Source organism: Coregonus clupeaformis, chromosome 23 (genome assembly GCF_020615455.1).
Source record: "Coregonus clupeaformis isolate EN_2021a chromosome 23, ASM2061545v1, whole genome shotgun sequence".
Classification (NCBI taxonomy): Eukaryota; Metazoa; Chordata; class Actinopteri; order Salmoniformes; family Salmonidae; genus Coregonus; species Coregonus clupeaformis.
The window spans coordinates 34482574-34502426 of NC_059214.1; the positions used below are offsets into that span (position 1 = coordinate 34482574).

Genomic DNA, 19853 nt, shown 5'->3' on the forward strand with positions numbered 1-19853 from the left:
CCTTGGTATCCAAGGCTTCCAGCCTATCGGATTTCTACAGGATCAGATCAGATGCAATCTCTGGGATTAATATTCACCACTGGATCCTTACCCTCAGCCCGCAAGACAGACAGTTTGTAGAATCGAACGCCACCATGGCCACTCTGTTGTTAGCCTAGCGGTTAACAGTGTTGTGCCAGTAACTGAAAGGTTGCTGGTTCGGATCCCAGAGCTGACTAGGTGAAAAGTCTGTTGATGTGCCCTTGAGCAATGCACATAACCCTAATTGCTCCTGTAATTTGCTCTGGATAAGAGTGTCTGCTAAATGACTAAAATATAAATGCATGTGTTTTTAAGAAGAGTGGTATTCCACCCTGCTTTTGTAGTATTAGAGCTTTATTCAGACTGTATGGAAATAGAGGCAGGAGACAGATCAGGAGGAAGCAGAACATGTGGAAGTAGGGATTGAACCCACGACTATATCGGGTCTCTAATAATGTGCTTACTGTCAGGAGTGTTCCCACTTGACCATACATGCTCTCTAAGACAGAGCTTGTCTTACTGACTGACTGACTATCTGACTGACTGACTGTCTGAATGTCTGTCTGACTGACTTTCTGACTGACTATCTGACTGAATGTCTGACTGACTGACTTTCTGACTGTCTGACTGACTGCCAGTCTGCCACATACCAGCAGATCAGATCAGTCATCACAGGAACCTGGTCTGAGTGAGTTAATTCCTAGTGGAGCAAAGGGCCTCAACAGTGCATCTCCAGTGAACCTTGTTCTGGCATTTTTTTTACTTCAGTCCTGGTAGATTACTAGCCTCATTTACTGAAGGACACTGCTGGTACTGGTGCTCCAGTGACCTAGTAATGTTACTGCACCTGTATAATGGCAACTTCCCCGTACGTCTGTCTCTGCTTATTGTAAAGCACATCATGAAAATACCGTTTATGGTATAGGTGACACACCAGTGGATAGACCTAGATCACATGTCAAACTCATTCCACGGTGGGCCGAGTGTCTGCGGATCTTCGCTTCACCCTTGTACTTGATTGATCAATTAAGGTCACTAATTAGTAAGGAACTCCCCTCACCTGGTTGTCTAGGTCTTAATTGAAAGGAAAAACCAAAAACCCACAGACACTCGGCCCTCTGTGGAATGAGTTTGACACCCCTGGCCTAGATGATACATGTATTTGTACTGTTATCCAATGCCCAATATATTGCATTCACTGACGGTAGGACAATCTGGATAAGAGATTTTGCTGAATTATCAAATGCAGGTCTAAAAGTTTAAACATTTCTCATAGTCCAGTTACCTCTCAACCTTTTACCTTTTAACCATCCACATAGCTGTCCTACTTCCTAACTCTTGTCTTGACCATAAATTTGTCATCAGAAGTCAATGTTATTATGGCAGCAGTGACACATGACACAGTCATTGAGAATCAAATCAAATCAAATTCTATTTGTCACATGCGCCGAATACAACAGGTGTAGACCTTACAGTGAAATGCTTACTTACAAGCCCTTAACCAACAATGCCGTTTTAAGAAAAATACGTGTTAAGTAAAAAATTGATTAGTAAAAATAAAAAAATAAGACAAATAGAAAAATAATAAATAATTAAAGAGCAGCAGTAAAATAACAGTAGCGTGGCTACTTTGAGTGCCTTGCAAAAGTATTCATCCCCTTTGGCGTTTTTCCTATTTTGTTACATTACAACATGTAATTTAAAAGGATTTTATTTGGATCTCATGTAATGGACATACACAAAATAGTCAAAATTGCTGAAGTGAAATGAAAAAAATTACTTGTTTAAAAAAATTCTAAAAAATAAATAACGGAAAAGTGGTGCGTGCATATGTATTCACCCCCTTTGCTATGAAGCCCCTAAATAAGATCTGGTGCAAACAATTACCTTCAGAAGTCACATAATTAGTTAAATAAAGTCCACCTGTGTGCAATCTAAGTGTCACATGATCTGTCACAAGATCTCAGTATATACAGTGGGGAGAACAAGTATTTGATACACTGCCGATTTTGCAGGTTTTCCTACTTACAAAGCATGTACAGGTCTGTAATTTTTATCATAGGTACACTTCAACTGTGAGAGACGGAATCTAAAACAAAAATCCAGAAAATCACATTGTATGATTTTTAAGTAATTAATTTACATTTTATTGCATGACATAAGTATTTGATACATCAGAAAAGCAGAACTTAATATTTGGTACAGAAACCTTTGTTTGCAATTACAGAGATCATACGTTTCCTGTAGGTCTTGACCAGGTTTGCACACACTGCAGCAGGGATTTTGACCCACTCCTCCATACAGACCTTCTCCAGATCCTTCAGGTTTCGGGGCTGTCGCTGGGCAATACGGACTTTCAGCTCCCTCCAAAGATTTTCTATTGGGTTCAGGTCTGGAGACTGGCTAGGCCACTCCAGGACCTTGAGATGCTTCTTACGGAGCCACTCCTTAGTTGCCCTGGCTGTGTGTTTCGGGTCGTTGTCATGCTGGAAGACCCAGGCACGACCCATCTTCAATGCTCTTACTGATGGAAGGAGGTTGTTGGCCAAGATCTCGTGATACATGGCCCCATCCATCCTCCCCTCAATACGGTGCAGTCGTCCTGTCCCCTTTGCAGAAAAGCATCCCCAAAGAATGATGTTTACACCTCCATGCTTCACGGTTGGGATGGTGTTCTTGGGGTTGTACTCATCCTTCTTCTTCCTCCAAACACGGCGAGTGGAGTTTAGACCAAAAAGCTATATTTTTGTCTCATCAGACCACATGACCTTCTCCCATTCCTCCTCTGGATCATCCAGATGGTCATTGGCAAACTTCAGACGGGCCTGGACATGCGCTGGCTTGAGCAGGGGGACCTTGCGTGCGCTGCAGGATTTTAATCCATGACGGCGTAGTGTGTTAGTAATGGTTTTCTTTGAGACTGTGGTCCCAGCTCTCTTCAGGTCATTGACCAGGTCCTGCCATGTAGTTCTGGGCTGATCCCTCACCTTCCTCATGATCATTGATGCCCCACGAGGTGAGATCTTGCATGGAGCCCCAGACCGAGGGTGATTGACCGTCATCTTGAACTTCTTCCATTTTCGAATAATTGCGCCAACAGTTGTTGCCTTCTCACCAAGCTGCTTGCCTATTGTCCTGTAGCCCATCCCAGCCTTGTGCAGGTCTACAATTCTATCCCTGATGTCCTTACACAGCTCTCTGGTCTTGGCCATTGTGGAGAGGTTGGAGTCTGTTTGATTGAGTGTGTGGACAGGTGTCTTTTATACAGGTAACCTGTTCAAACAGGTGCAGTTAATACAGGTAATGAGTGGAGAACAGGAGGGCTTCTTAAAGAAAAACTAACAGGTCTGTGAGAGCCGGAATTCTTACTGGTTGGTAGGTGATCAAATACTTATGTCATGCAATAAAATGCAAATGTATTACTTAAAAATCATACAATGTGATTTTCTGGATTTTTGTTTTAGATTCCGTCTCTCACAGTTGAATTGTACCTATGATAAAAATTACAGACCTCTACATGCTTTGTAAGTCAAATACTTGTTCTCCCCGCTGTATACACCTGTTCTGAAAGGCCCCAGAGTCTGCAACACCACTAAGCAAGGGGCACCACCAAGCAAGCGGCACCATGAAGACCAAGGAGCTCTCCAAATAGGTCAAAGACAAAGTTGTGGAGAAGTACAGATCAGGGTTGGGTTATAAAAAAATATCAGAAACTTTGAACATCCCACGGAGCACAATTAAATCCATTATTAAAAAATTGAAAGAATATGGCACCACAACGAACCTGCCAAGAGAGGGTAACCCACCAAAACTCATGGACCAGGCAAGGAGGGCATTAATCAGAGAGGCAACAAAGAGACCAAAGATAACCCTGAAGGAGCTGCAAAGCTCCACAACGGAGATTGGAGTATCTGTCCATAGGACCACTTTAAGCTGTACACGCCACAGAGCTGGGCTTTACGGAAGAGTGGCCAGAAAAAAGCCATTGCTTAAAGAAAAAAATAAGCAAGCAAGTTTGGTGTTCGCCAAAAGCCATGTGGGAGACTCCCCAAATATATGGAAGAAGGTACTCTGGTCAGATGAGACTAAAATTGAGCTTTTTGGCCATCAAGGACAACGCTATGTCTGGTGCAAACCCAACACCTCTCATCACCCAGCATCATGCTGTGGGGATGTTTTTCATCGGCAGGGAATGGGAAACTGTTCATAATTGAAGGAATGATGGATGGCGCTAAATACAGGGAAATTCTTGAGGGAAACCTGTTTCAGTCTTCCAGAGATTTGAGACTGGGACGGAGGTTCACCTTCCAGCAGGACAATGACCCTAAGCATACTGCTAAAGGAACACTCGAGTGGTTTAAGGGGAAACATTTAAATGTCTTGGAATGGCCTAGTCAAATTCAAGACCTCAATCCAATTGAGAATCTGTGGTATGACTTAAAGATTGCTGTACACCAGCGGAACCCATCCAACTTGAAGGAGGTGGAGCAGTTTTGCCTTGAAGAATGGGCAAAAATCCCAGTGGCTAGATGTGCCAAGCTTATAGAGACATACCCCAAGAGACTTGCAGCTGTAATTGCTGCAAAAGGTGGCTCTACAAAGTATTGACTTTGGGAGGGGGGTGAATAGTTATGCACGCTCAAGTTTTCTTTTTTTTTTGTCTTATTTGTTGTTTGTTTCACAATAAAAAATATTTTGCATCTTCAATGTGGTAGGCATGTTGTGTAAATCAAATGAAACAAACCCCAAAAAAATAAATTTTAATTCCAGGTTGTAAGGCAACAAAATAGGAAAAATGCCAAGGGGGGTGAATACAAAAAAATACAAATAAAAAATATGTTCACAAGCCACTGTACAGGGGGGAAGGGTACCGAATCAATGTGCGGGGGCACAGGTTAGTCGAGGTAAATGAGGTAATATGTACATGTGGGTAGAGGTAAAGTGACTATGTATAGATAATAAACAGAGCGTAGCAGCAGCGTAAAAATAGGGGGTGGGGGGGACAATGCAAATAGTCCGGGTAGCCATTTGACTAGCTGTTCAGGAGTCTTATGGCTTGGGGGTAGAAGCTGTTAAGAAGCCTTTTGGACCTAGACTTGGCGCTCCGGTACCGCTTGCCTTGCGGTAGCAGAGAGAACAGTATGACTAGGGTGGCTGGAGTCTTTGGCAATTTTTAGGGCCTTCCTCTGACACCGCCTGGTATAGAGGTCCTATGATGGCAGGAAGCTTGGCCCCAGTGATATACTGGGCCGTACGCATTACCCTCTGTAGTGCCTTGCGGTCGGAGGCCGAGCAGTTGCCATACCTGGCGGTGATGCAATCAGTCAGGATGCTCTTGATGGTGCAGCTGTATAACTTTTTGAGGATTTGAGGACCCCATGCCAAATCTTTTCAGTCTCCTGAGGGGGAATAGGCATGGTGGTGGTGGAAGAACCAAGACATTTTCCTGTGTGTGGATATTGTCTAGTTTCTAGCCACTTCATCTTAGTGCAGAGTGACTGAGGCTGAGCCTTCAAATCTCCAAATGGCCAGGTTTTGTCTGTGTTTTCAGGCTCAATGCCACCTACTGTCACAGGCTGTTGCATACTGTACAGAGCTTGGCTTGCACACACACCACCACAGATCCCACCCAAGTCTGGTACTGAGAAGTCAGTGAGGGGAACACTGAACACATCACCTTACTTCACGTCACACCAGTCCACACCTCACCAGTAGCACTGTGACCATCCCATGGTGTCCCAGAGTGAGGGACGGCCATTCCCTGCTCTCCAGCTGGGTTTGGCTGGTGCTTCCTGTCACTCACACAGTAGTCACACAGTATGGAGAATTAGCCTAAAAACACCTGCTGGGCCATCATAGTGGTCCATGATGTGTAGACCGACAGACACAGAGTATACACATGAGCACACATGCACATGTGCGAGCATGCACTCACAAGGGCAAGTATACACATACAATCACACACACACACGCTAGTACAAAAGCACATACAAAGACAGGCATTTTCAGACACACAGACACACACACACACATACACATACACACACACACACACACACACACAGAGAGACAGTCCCTGAGCCATTATTCCTGACAAAGTGGTTTTCTCCTTCTTGGTTGTCCTCCAGGGCAGGGAGATGATGTGAGACAGGCAGACTCACGTGTGTGTGTGTGTGTGTGTGTGTGTGTGTGTGTGTGTGTGTGTGTGTGTGTGTGCGTGTGTGTGTGCGTGCGTGCGTGCGTGCGTGTGTGTTTCTGGTCTCCTGGATAGGAACGGCTGGAGGAGGTGTCACAACTATCTGGCATGTTATTATCACATAATTATAGACTGGGTAAGAGTGCTCAGTGGGTTAATGCTCAGTGGGATACTGATACACACAGACAGACACACACACGAAAAGTAATTCATACACTATAGTCAACTCAATGGGGCAGTGGCATCCTGTCATATGGTACAGTGATGTGATCTCCAGAGCAGCGTAGTGAAAGCGTCCTCAATATCACATGAGATAAGAGGAGAAGGGGGAAACTGCAGGGGATGAGGGATTTATACCCTTACTGGATAAAAAAAGACTTTCTGACGCCTGTCCAAAGAGACTACACACACAGCTGCAATATTTCAGATGAGGATATTCTTAGTGTGGTTAGCAGGAAGTGAAGTGAGCAGTACCACCGTGGTTCTAAAGATAGATGAAAGAAGCTACTGGGCTTCAGCTCCTTTGTGTGTGTGTGTGTGTGTGTGTGTGTGTGTGTGTGTGTGTGTGTGTGTGTGTGTGTGTGTGTGTGTGTCAGCTCCTCTGACGCTGCTGCTGCCTCACGTCCTACAATCTATAGGGGGAGGGTCCGCAGGGGGCGGGACTACAGGGGACCTGTCACTTATACCAGGGGGTGGGGCCAGGCACTTGGCTATCACAAGCACTTGGCTTGTCAAACCTCAGGCTTTCGCTACTCCCTTCTCCACCCTCCCCACTACCTACCAATGGGGTTGTCACAAATTGAAACTGGCTGGCTTCTAAAAAAAGTAACATGTGCCGTCAGTGACTGTGCTGTGCTGCTTTTAGACTCCCTGTCTCTCCCAGGTAGCTAGGATGATTGAGGATGCAGAGATGTGTGTGCCAAGGATGGGATAGGGTCCTTTGGAATGGAAGTCATAGGAATATATTCTAGAGGCTTGAAGCAAGATTAGAACTGGGTAAGCTTCTGTGATATTTCTGCTACTATTTGGGTGATCCTTTCAGTTCTTTAGAGTTGTCTGTTAGATGTAGTTTGACAAGAGATGTGTGGTTTCGACTGTCCTGGTTTGTCTTGTATTTGTGCAGTTTTATCATGGTGGAAAATGTTGTGTTATGTTGTTTAATTATTCAGCTTTGAATCTCAGTGGTTGAATTGCAGTGATGAGAGTTGGATGTGTGAACATCAATGTGTGTGTGTTTCCCTGAACTAGTAATCAAACTCTAATGATGTTACTCACTTACGGCTAATTCAGTAAAGTTCGGCTTGTTTTACAGTATCAAATACATCTAGAAGTATCTCTATCGCTCGATCTCTCTCTCTCTCTCTCTCTCTCTCTCTCTCTCTCTCTCTCTCTCTCGCTCTCGCTCTCCCCGCACTCCCCCACCCCCACCCACTTGTGCTGTGAATTGCCAGGGACCTCACGGTACGGTTTTATCATGATACGATATGTACTGTGATTCTCAAGATTCTATATGTATTGCTGAAAACAAATTGGCTTCCTATTGAAAAAGAAGATGGAGAAGAAGCTATAAAGGAAAAATACTGGTGTTTTGGTGCAGGTACAGCCAACTAGCGCAAAAAGAATATTGCGATATTGTCAAAATGATACAATACGATATATCATCAAAAATAATATCCCAATATGTAACTATACATTTTTTCCCCCATCACTACCTCATAGAAGACAGAAATACTAGTTTCAGCTGTTTCTGCTGGTTTGTTTATTTGACTCTGTTGAGTCCACTTATTGATGGACTTGTATCTCTCTCTTCTTGCTCCAGGCCAAGACTGTCTGGGTATCTGGATGATGTCATCTCTAGACTAGACACACTGGTGTTCTTCACTGAAGACAGACTGTGAAGAAGCCAAAGAGGCTGTGTGTTTGGGATAGAGCCAATGACCAGGAGGCTAAACTGAAGGAGAACAAGGCCACAGAGACTTGATTAAAATGGGGTAAGTTTAGACTGCTACTGGGCTTAACGGGTGGTGATTGGAGGATTGGGTTACCAACCTGATAGATCACTGGAGTATGATGCTTGAGGTTGTTGTGTAACCTCCTGAGAGCTAGACACACACACTGACTCACCTAGGTGATCATCACACACACACACACACACACACACACACACACACACAGAGATGCACACACACACTGAGACACACATACACACACAGACACACTGAGGAGTGCTAAGAAGAGATCAATTACTATCTTGACCTGATATTATCAAATGCGACTAATAAAACTTGAAACTTGGTGTGACGCAGTAGTATTTGGAGAATTACTTCAACCATCATTGAAAGGAAGTCACCTTCCAGAAAAAAACTAAATATTCCCATATAGTGCCTTGCAAAAGTATTCATCCCCCTTGGCATTTTTCCTATTTTGTTGCATTACAACCTGTAATTTAAATAGATTTTTATTTGGATTTCATGTAGTGAAATGAAAAAAATAACTTGTTTCAAAAAATTCAAAAGAATAAATAACGGAAAAGTGGTGCGTGCATATGTATTCACCCCCTTTGTTATGAAGCCCCTAAATAAGATCTGGTGCAACCAATTACCTTCAGCAGTCACATAATTAGTTAAATAAAGTCCACCTGTGTGCAATCTAAGTGTCACATGATCTGTCACATGATCTCAGTATATATACACGTGTTCTGAAAGGCCCCCCACCACCAAGCAAGCGGCACCATGAAGACCAACGAGCTCTCCAAACAGGTCAAAGACAAAGTTGTGGAGAAGTACAGATCAGGGTTGGGTTATAAACAAATATCAGAAACTTTGAACATCCCACGGAGCACAATTAAATCCATTATTAAAAAATTGAAATAATATGGCACCACAACAAACCTGCCAAGAGAGGGCCGCCCACCAAAACCCACGGACCAGGCAAGGAGGGCAGTAATCAGAGAGGCAACAAAGAGACCAAAGATAACCCTGAAGAAGCTGCAAAGCTCCACAGCGGAAATTTGAGTATCTGTCCGTAGGACCACTTTAAGCCGTACAATCCACAGAGCTGGGCTTTACAGAAGAGTGGCCAGAAAAAAGCCATTGCTTAAAGAAAAAAATAAGCAAACACGTTTGGTGTTCGCCAAAAGCCATGTGGGAGACTCCCCAAACATATGGAAGAAGGTACTCTGGTCGGATGAGACTAAAATTGAACTTGTTGGCCATCAAGGAAAACGCTATGTCTGGCGCAAACCCAACACCTCTCATCACCCCGAGAACACCATCCCCACAGTGAAGCATGGTGGTGGCAGCATCATGCTGTGGGGATGTTTTTCATCGGCAGGGACTGGGAAACTGTTCAGAATTGAAGGAATGATTGATGGCGCTAAATACAGGGAAATTCTTGAGGGAAACGTGTTTCAGTCTTCCAGAGATTTGAGACTGGGATGGAGGTTCACCTTCCAGCAGGACAATGACCCTAAGCATACTGCTAAAGCAACACTTGAGTGGTTTAAGGGGAAACATTTAAATGTCTTGGAATGGCCTAGTCAAAGCCAAGACCTCAATCCAATTGAGAATCTGTGGTATGACTTAAAGATTGCTGTACACCAGCGGAACCCATCCAACTTGAAGGAGCTGGAGCAGTTTTACCTTGAAGAATGGGCAAAAATCCCAATGGCTAGATGTGCCAAGCTTATAGAGACATACCCCTAATAGACTTGCAGCTGTAATTGCTGCAAAAGGTGGCTCTACAATGTATTGACTTTGGGGGGGGTTCTGTTTTTTTGTCTTATTTCTTGTTTGTTTCACAAATAAAAAATATTTTGCATCTTCAAAGTGGTAGGCATGTTGTAAATCAAATGATACTAACCCCCCAAAAATCTATTTTAATTCCAGGTTGTAAGGCAACTAAATAGGAAAAATGCCAAGGGGGGTGAATACTTTCGCAAGCCACTGTATCATTTACGGACTAGCTCCTCTCCTCTATCATATTAACTGGGGCCCTCTTCTCCTCACAGAGTATCAGTATGACTGATTTACTATGGAGCCGGAGGAGATTAAATACACCCTGGTTAGTGGCAGTGACAGTAGGAGCAGAGAGAGCAGGGAGAGTCGAGGCCCCTAATAAAGCCTGCCTCACTGTGTGCCTTTAGATTAGCAGTAATTCAATCAGAAAGGGAGAGTAAAGCTTCAGAGACATTGGTTCTTACACACACGTACGCCACGCATGTACACACACACATACACACACACACACACACACCTAGGAGCCGCTCGCACGCTTATCAGACATACGCAAATGAAGTCTGTTTATTCACATCAGCGCTTTTTTCTAAGAAAAGCGAGAGATACACACAGGCGAGAACACACACAACACGGGGCAAAAAGTGCTTTCACAAGAATGATTGACAACGACAGCCTCCAGCGCTGAAAGGATCCACTTGCCTGCATACATTTAGATGCAGAGATAAATAACAGAGCCTTTGTCAAGGCACGTAGCTCATTCAATCCAGCCTAACAAATTATATTGGAGGACGCCTGATGTTTTTCCAGGAGCAGAGTTTTCAATTAAACCTGAATATCATCCTTTTACCTCCAGCATGTTAGGAATATTAATACACTTATTATCTACCATCAGCTATTGTTTTTCTCTAGCGCCATAGAGCATTGGTAAATAAACCTAATCTTATTGCATTCATCTATGCATCAGGGAGGGATGACGATTCTGCCTAACGCAGCACTGTTTCAGTGACCCTGATTTGTGTTGAAGATTACAGAGAGGTAGCTAGCTACCTATATGGATGGCCCTGTCCTGGCCCCCAGCCATGCAATTTGTACTAATTACAGCGAGAGAGAGAGGAGTTAGTCCACTACGCAGCACTATTGCTCTCTTTCATTCTTTCTCTTCTCTCTCTCTCTCTCTCTCTACCTCTCTCTGTCTCTCTCTGTCTCTCTCTCTCTCCCTGTCTCTCTCTCTCTTTCTCTCGCCCTCTCCCTATCTCCTCTCCTCCTAATCCACTGCTCCTCTGATTAGTAGAATGGGTGCCGAAGGCGAACTGCAAAGTGGCAGTCTTTATTACTGTCCGTTCAGAGCTTCATGTTTTATTTTCCTCCTCTTGTTTTTCATCATGGCCTGAGCGGAGAGAGAAGGGAAATAAATCTCTTATTTTATTCATTGCTGCGGAGCGAAGACATTTTTAGATAATTAATGCGATTATTCAAGTTAAGGGAAGGAACCACGCATCAGGGACAATGAGATTGTGTGGAGGAGGGGACAGTGGTTATCCACATGGCCAAAACCACAGTATCAACATCAGTGTTGTAGTACTCGAGTCCTGTCTCGAGACCACATATTGAGTGTCTTGGTGTCAGATAACTTTTTACTCGGTCTCAGACAATGAGGACACATCATTTCTTCCCTAGACCAGCCAAGACCAGTGAAAAACTCATAATTATCAGCTTCCATTCAGTCAGCGCATAAGAATTTCCTTGATTCGCTGGTAGGGAAGAGTGGGGAAAATTGTTAGAAAGTTGTACGCTCACTATTAGTAATGGGAGACCGGGGGAAGTTGTAACATATTTTGTCTATTATAGACCTGTTTGGGTTAGCAATCATTTGTAGAGTGGCTCTCTATTTGCCATCAGCATGCATTTTTTCGTCATTCTGAATGTCTAAAGAATCTACATGTTCTTCTGAAATATCAACACAGAAATACTGGACATTTTGAACTGTTATTATGGTATCGATTTGACACAATTACAATTGACACAATTACAATCATGGTCTTGAATTTGACTTTTTCTGGTCTCAGTCTTGACTCGGTCTCGGACCCCTCGCCCCCCTCCCGGTCACGGTCTTGACTCGGTCTCACCACCTCTCCGGTCTTGGTTTTGACTCGGACTCTATTTGCTCCGGTGTTGATCTTGAATCGGTCTCGAACACAACACTGATCAACATGTTTTTGAAAATAATATTTATCTCATTCATAACATGTACTGTATGTACAGTATGGAATGTATTTGCCATTTCAAGGATTATCTCAACAACCCTCAGTGTCTGTCCTTCAAATGAAATTCCTGAAATGTATTAGTACAGCTCACGTACAGATGCACTGTGGCAGTGTGTGTGTGTGTGTGTGTGTGTGTGTGTGTGTGTGTGTGTGTGTGTGTGTGTGCATCTCCCAGCTCATTCCCCTGTGTCTCCTCTCTGTCCTTTAGGGCCAGTTTCCCGGAGCCTCTCTCTGAACTATGGTGGCTCATACTGCAGCCATGCCGGACGTGAAGGCCCCTTCACCATGTGATTACTCCTCAGCGGGCTTCTCCCCCGGCCACGGCCCCGCGGGCTACACCTGCACCGCTGGTCTCACCATGGACCTGGAGCCCTGCCTCAGCCTCACCGACCTGCCCCTTCCCCAACCCCTTTCTGGCTTCAGAGGCCACAGCGTACCCCCCTACCCTCCTTACCCAGGCCAGTTCCCCGTCATACCCCGGTGTAACAGCAGTGCCCTGTTGACTAACCTTGGCCTCCGTTACTGCTCCACCAACAGTGTGCAGCACCCACCCAGAGGTCCTGACTCTGGGCTGGGGTTGGGGTCAGGGTTAGGCCTGGGGCCAGACCACGCAGGGCCCTGTGGGAACATGAACCCAGGCAGCGGGACTAGACTCTACCGCAGCATGGAGAACCTGAACTGGAGTCATTCTGTGTCTGAACCAGGCCTCTACTCTTCCCCCTATAGCGCCCCCTACAGGGGCAGCATGGACAGTGAGTTCATCTTCCGCTGCACTGCCACCAGCCACTGGTACAATGGGCCTCCAGTGGGGACAGGGCCCCAGGGCTACAGTCCTGAGAGCCTGGCCTTCTACCCCAACGCTCGCCTGGGGGGAGGTCTGGGAGGTCTGGGGAGGAAGGAGCTGCCCCTCTTCCACCAGTGGCTGTTCCCCGTTGTGGATGACTGGGGGGTGAACGCTACCACCAACGCCAGGAAGGGGTTAAGGGAGAAGCTCCGCCTCCAGAGTGCCCGGGCAGCGGCGGAACCCCTGAAGCCTCTTCGACCTCAGATAACCTCAGGCAGTACCACTCCCATCCTGGGGGGGTGCTCAGAGAGGGACTTGTCACCCTACCAGGGGTACGTTGAGAGACACCTGTGTGTCCGGCGCCTCACCAGCCCTGAGGAAATCAAGAAAGAGGTTCTGAGACGCCTGCAGCTCCACCGGCAGAACAGCACCCCGAACCTGGCCCTCCACGCCTCCCATGAGACCCCTCAGACCCCGGACATGACCAAGTCCTACACCACCGATTCCATCTCTGTCACTGGGAGTAGTGCAGAGATAATAGCCGAACGCAAGAAACCCCCCATGGGCCGCCTGCACATCCCCACCTTTGAGGAGTTTAAGAGGATGCGGCAGAGAGAGGGAGACAGTGGACAGACAGAGAGCCAGGGTAATGCTACTACAGTAACAGCTTCAATAGACCAACAGCCAGAGCCTGGTACTGGCAGTCAGACCCCAGGAACAGGCAGAGACTGTAAGACTCAGACAGCTAAATTGGGATGGCGAGACTCTCAGTCTCCCAGTGTGGGAGAGAAGGAGGAGGAGAGGGGGAGCGGAGGGAGGACAGGTAGTGGAGAGATGGAAGAGAGGGGGAGCAGGAGGAGGACAGGCAGTGGAGAGGCGAGGCAGAGTGACAGCTCCCCTGGGGCTCCCCCACCACCACCCTGTCATCCAGACATAAGAGCAGAGGAGAGTGTGATGGTGGTTGCTCCAGCTCCCACAGCCAGTACTACCAACTCAGCCACTCCCATCTTTACCGGCCCTACTCCCCAGCCAACAGCCAGCATTCAGACCACAGTCTCTACAATGGCTATATGTACCGGCCCAACTCCCCGCTCGCCCCTCCAGCCCTCCAGTCAGACCCAGGGGGAGGGGACCATGGACCATACCCAGGCCCAGAACAGCAGGCCCAGTGTGGAGCTCACTGTCCCCTTCCCTCCTCCACGCAGGGAGAGTGCTGAGGGCCCCTCCAGCTGCTGCCCAGCCCTGCTCCTGGACAGGACTGATCTCTCCAGCTACGGAGCCAAGATTTACAAGATGAAGGATGGCTTTATCGGATCAGCCTTGGACCTCATTAAGAAGAGGTTAGTAAGAAGGTGGAGTTAGGGGTAGTTGTCATCATCAATATGATCATCAATGGGTAATATTGTACAGTAATGAGCTGTTTATCTAACTCAGTTTGACTCCTTATCTTGTGCTACTTACTTTGTGGAAGTTATGCATACTCAGATGAAAGGTACAATTCTAAATGAAATGCAATATTGAACCTTAGCCATGTAAAGAAATCATTAACTAGAAAACCCATTTATTTACTAGTTTGTCAATCTGTGTAGTCTTCATTTAAGATGAACACATGCTTTTGATAAAAAGCTTGTTTTGAAATCTTGTAATGCTCTTTGATGGCTAAGTTGAAACTCATGGGTTCCCAGCAAACATGACCCCATTGACCCATGTGGGTATTCGGTGGGCACGGGTTAGCCCACACCAAGCCCACATCAGAGCCCAACACAGGCTAGCCCACACCAGCCCGACACTGGGTAGCCCACAACAAGCCCAAAGCAGGCTAGCCCACACCAAGCCCAACACTGGCCAGCCCACACCAAGCCCAACACAGGCAAGCCTACACCAGCCCAACACAGGCTAGCCCACAACAAGTCCACACCAGCCAAACACAGGCTAGCCCACACCAGCCCAACACAGGCTAGCCCACACCAGCCCAACACAGGCCAGGCCACACCAAGCCCAACAGAGGCTAGCCCAGACCAAGCCCAGCTAGAGGCGGGGGCTCATTAGAATATTTGGGAGCGTGGTTTGCACACAGTTCTTTTTGTGCAAACATTACTGAGTGTCACGATCGTTATGAGATGAAGCGGACCAAGGCGCAGCGTGATAAGCATACATTCTTTATTGCGTACACAACACGAACAAAAACAACAAAACGATACGTGAAGTCCTAGGTTATACACAAAACCTTACGGAACAAGATCCCACAATAAACTGGTGAAAACAGGCTGCCTAAGTATGGTCCCCAATCAGAGACAACGAGCTACAGCTGTCTCTGATTGGGAACCACCCTGGCCAACATAGAAATAAACGATCTAGAACAAAACCCATAGAAAACTAAACATAACAAGTCCACACCCTGGCTCAACATTTAAGAGTCCCCAGAGCCAGGGCGTGACACTGAGTTTGCTGTTCCTGTTTAAGTGTTCCGTTGTGTGATGCCCAATTTTTCTTTATCTTGTACACTGCCAATGATAAAGTCTTTAAAAATACTTAAATAAGTGCATGTGATATATGACAAACTTAAAATGTTATCTTGTAAAAAATATTAACACAACATGCAACAATTTCAATGATTTTACTGAGTTACAGTTCATATAAGGAAATCAGTCAATTGAAATAAATAAATTAGGCCCTAATCTATGGATTTCACATGACTGGTCAGAGGTGCAGCCATGGGTGGGCCAGGGAGGGCATAGGCCGACCCACTTGGGAGCCAGGCCCACCCACTGGGGAGCCAGGCCCAGCCAATCAGAATGAGTTTTCCCCACAAAATAGCTTTATTACAGACATAAAGACTCCTCAGTTTCATCAGCTGTCCGGGTGGCTGGTCTCAGACGATCCCACAGGTGAAGAAGCCGGATGTGGAGGGCTGGCGTGGTTACACGTGGTCTGCGTTTGTGAGGCCGGTTGTACTTACAGCCAAATTCTCTAAAACAACGTTGGAGGCGGCTTATGGTAGAGAAATGAACATTCAATTATCTGGCAACAGCTCTGGTGGACATTCCCACAGTCAGCATGCCAATTGCACGCTCCCTCAAAACTTGAGACATCTGTGGCATTGTGTTGTGTCACAAAACTGCACATTTTAGAGTGGCCTTTTATTGTCCCCAGCACAAGGTGCACCTGTGTAATGATCATGCTGTTTAATCAGCTTCTTGATATGCCACACGTGTCAGGTGGATGGATTATCTTGGCAATGGAGAAATGCTCACTAACAGGGATGTAAAAAAATGTTTGCACAAAATTTGAGAGAAATAAGCTTTTTGTGCCTATGGAACATTTCTGGGATCTTTTATTTCAGCTCATGAAACATAGGACCAACACTTTACATGTTGCGTTTATATATTTTTTCAGTATACAGTGGGGGAAAAAATTATTTAGTCAGCCACCAATTGTGCAAGTTCTCCCACTTAAAAAGATGAGAGAGGCCTGTAATTTTCATCATAGGAACACGTCAACTATGACAGACAAAATGAGAAAATAAAATCCAGAAAATCACATTGTAGGATTTTTAATGAATTTATTTGCAAATTATGGTGGAAAATAAGTATTTGGTCATTAACAAAAGTTTCTCAATACTTTGTTATATACCCTTTGTTGGCAATGACACAGGTCAAACGTTTTCTGTAAGTCTTCACAAGGTTTTCACACACTGTTGCTGGTATTTTGGCCCATTCCTCCATGCAGATCTCCTCTAGAGCAGTGATGTTTTGGGGCTGTCGCTGGGCAACACGGACTTTCAACTCCCTCCAAAGATTTTCTATGGGGATGAGATCTGGAGACTGGCTAGGCTACTCCAGGACCTTGAAATGCTTCTTACGAAGCCACTCCTTCGTTGCCCGGGCGGTGTGTTTGGGATCATTGTCATGCTGAAAGACCCAGCCACGTTTCATCTTCAATGCCCTTGCTGATGGAAGGAGGTTTTCACTCAAAATCTCACGATACATGGCCCCATTCATTCTTTCCTTTACACGGATCAGTCGACCTGGTCCCTTTGCAGAAAAACAGCCCCAAAGCATGATGTTTCCACCCCCATGCTTCACAGTAGGTATGGTGTTCTTTGGATGCAACTCAGCATTCTTTGTCCTCCAAACACGACGAGTTGAGTTTTGGTTTCATCTGACCTTATGACATTCTCCCAATCTTCTTCTGGATCATCCAAATGCACTCTAGCAAACTTCAGATGGGCCTGGACATGTACTGGCTTAAGCAGGGGGACACGTCTGGCAATGCAGGATTTGAGTCCCTGGCGGCGTAGTGTGTTACTGATGGTAGGCTTTGTTACTTTGGTCCCAACTCTCTGCAGGTCATTCACTAGGTCCCCCTGTGTGGTTCTAGGATTTTTGCTCACCGCTCTTGTGATCATTTGATTTCTTCAAACCAAGCTGCTTACCTATTGCAGATTCAGTCTTCCCAGCCTGGTGCAGGTCTACAATTTTGTTTCTGGTGTCCTTTGACAGCTCTTTGGTCTTGGCCATAGTGGAGTTTGGAGTGTGACTGTTTGAGGTTGTGGACAGGTGTCTTTTATACTGATAACAAGTTCAAACAGGTGCCATTAATACAGGTAACGAGTGGAGGACAGAGGAGCCTCTTAAAGAAGAAGTTACAGGTCTGTGAGAGCCAGAAATCTTGCTTGTTTGTAGGTGACCAAATACTTATTTTCCACCATAATTTGCAAATAAATTCATAAAAAATCCTACAATGTAATTTTCTGGATTTTTTTTCTCTATTTGTCTGTCATAGTTGACGTGTACCTATGATGAAAATGACAGGCCTCTCTCATCTTTTTAAGTGGGAGAACTTGCACAATTGGTGGCTGACTAAATACTTTTTTTCCCCACTGTATATGTATGATAGTAACAACTTTGTTGTCTTTCTGATACAATCTATCAAGTTCCCTTAATACCTTTAAGGCTTGAAAATAATCAAATGTATGCATTGAATTAAATTGTAATAAATACATTCTAATAAAATTAATTCCTATTAAATTGAAAAAGCGCATCGGCCCAATGTGGGCAGCCTACATGGGGCCAATGTTTTTGCTGGGAAAAGATGGCCATATTTCAGGCAAAGTGAGTGCTGCCTTCACCAGATATGGGCTGGCAACACTGGGTAAATGCCTTGGGGGCCGATGTGGAGCCGATGAGCAAAGGCGCATTGGCCCAATGTTGGCAGCCTACATTGGGCCAATATTTTAGCCCGCATTGGGCCCACATCGTGCTGGGGTGTGCTGTAGTGTTTTTCTGCAGGGGCGACATTAGAGTTAGTGTTGGCATTGATTAATCACAGCTTATTGTGAACAGATGTTGGAGCAGACAGGTTTGGCTACCAGAGGAGACTGTTGTGGCTGTGCCAGGGTCTCCCATTTCCAGTCTGACACATCATCTCCATAGCAGACCTACCTGGGTTCAAGTAGGATTTGTAATCTTTCACATACTTTGAGGGTTTGTCTTGAGCCTGATGGATAGGGTATGCACTTTTGGGACTATTGCATTGGTTCCATTGCACTAGGGTAGTTCCAACAAGAACGTCTTAATACCGTTTGAACCCAGGTCTGAGAAGAGTTAAACTAGAGAAGAGTTCAAGGAGTGTAAGTGTCAGTGGTGACTATGAGAGAAATGGATAGCCTTGTATTCTTCTTTCTCTCATGTCATAAATGGCCCTCTCCCTGACAGTCAAAGTCAGGGTGCTCCACTGTGCTTGTTCTCACCCATAGATATCACTGTGTCTCTCACCTCTCTCAGACAGTGCTATAGAGGTGATGATGGATGATACAGACTGCAGACTGAACTGCATGATACCACAGAAGATATACAGTGCCTTGCAAAAGTATTCATCCCCCTTGGCGTTTTTCCTATTTTGTTGCATTTACAACCTGTAATGGATTTTTATTTGGATTTCATGTAATGGACATACACAAAATAGTCAAAATGTCTGAAGTGAAATGAAAAAAATAACTTGTTTCAAAAAATTCAAAAAAATAAATAACGGAAAAGTGGTGCGTGCATATGTATTCACCCCCTTTGCTATGAAGCCCCTAAATAAGATCTGGTGCAAACAATTACCTTCAGAAGTCACATAATTAGTTAAATAAAGTCCACCTGTGTGCAATCTAAGTGTCACATGATCTGTCACATGATCTCAGTATATATACACCTGTTCTGAAAGGCCCCAGAGTCTGCAACACCACTAAGCAAGGGGCACCACCAAGCAAGCGGCACCATGAAGACCAAGGAGCACTCCAAACAGGTCAGGGACAAAGTTGTGGAGAAGTACAGATCAGGGTTGGGTTATAAAAAACTATCAGAAACTTTGAACATCCCATGGAGCACAATTAAATCCATTATTAAAAAATGTAAAGAATATGGCACCACAACAAACATGCAAAGAGAGGGCCGCCCACCAAAACTCACGGACCAGGCAAGGAGGGCATTAATAAGAGAGGCAACAAAGAGACCAAAGATAACCCTGAAGGAGCTGCAAAGCTCCACAACGGAGATTGGAGTATCTGTCCATAGGACCACTTTAAGCCGTACACGCCACAGAGCTGGGCTTTACGGAAGAGTGGCCAGAAAAGCCAAAAGCCACGTGGGAGACTCCCCAAACATATGGAAGAAGGTACTCTGGTCAAATGAGACTAAAATTTAACTTGTTGGCCATCAAGGAAAACGCTATGTCTGGCACAAACCCAACACCTCTCATCACCCCGAGAACACCATCCCCACAGTGAAGTGAAGGATGTTTTTCATCGGCAGGAACTGGGAAACTGTTCAGAATTGAAGGAATGATGGATGGCGCTAAATACAAAT

The 19853-nt window shown here is 45.4% G+C and overlaps 1 protein-coding gene across 1 annotated transcript in view; it reads left to right on the forward strand.

Annotated features, from left to right (window-relative positions):
- Window positions 1-19853, forward strand: part of LOC121537013 — a 66533-nt gene that overhangs the window by 29764 nt on the left and 16916 nt on the right. Inside the window, exons 2-3 of the mRNA XM_041844743.2 lie at window positions 8037-8208; window positions 12427-14342. Coding sequence (XP_041700677.1) covers window positions 12457-14342 — 1886 coding nt within the window. The 5' untranslated portion in view covers window positions 8037-8208; window positions 12427-12456. The remainder of the gene's footprint in view (window positions 1-8036; window positions 8209-12426; window positions 14343-19853) is intronic.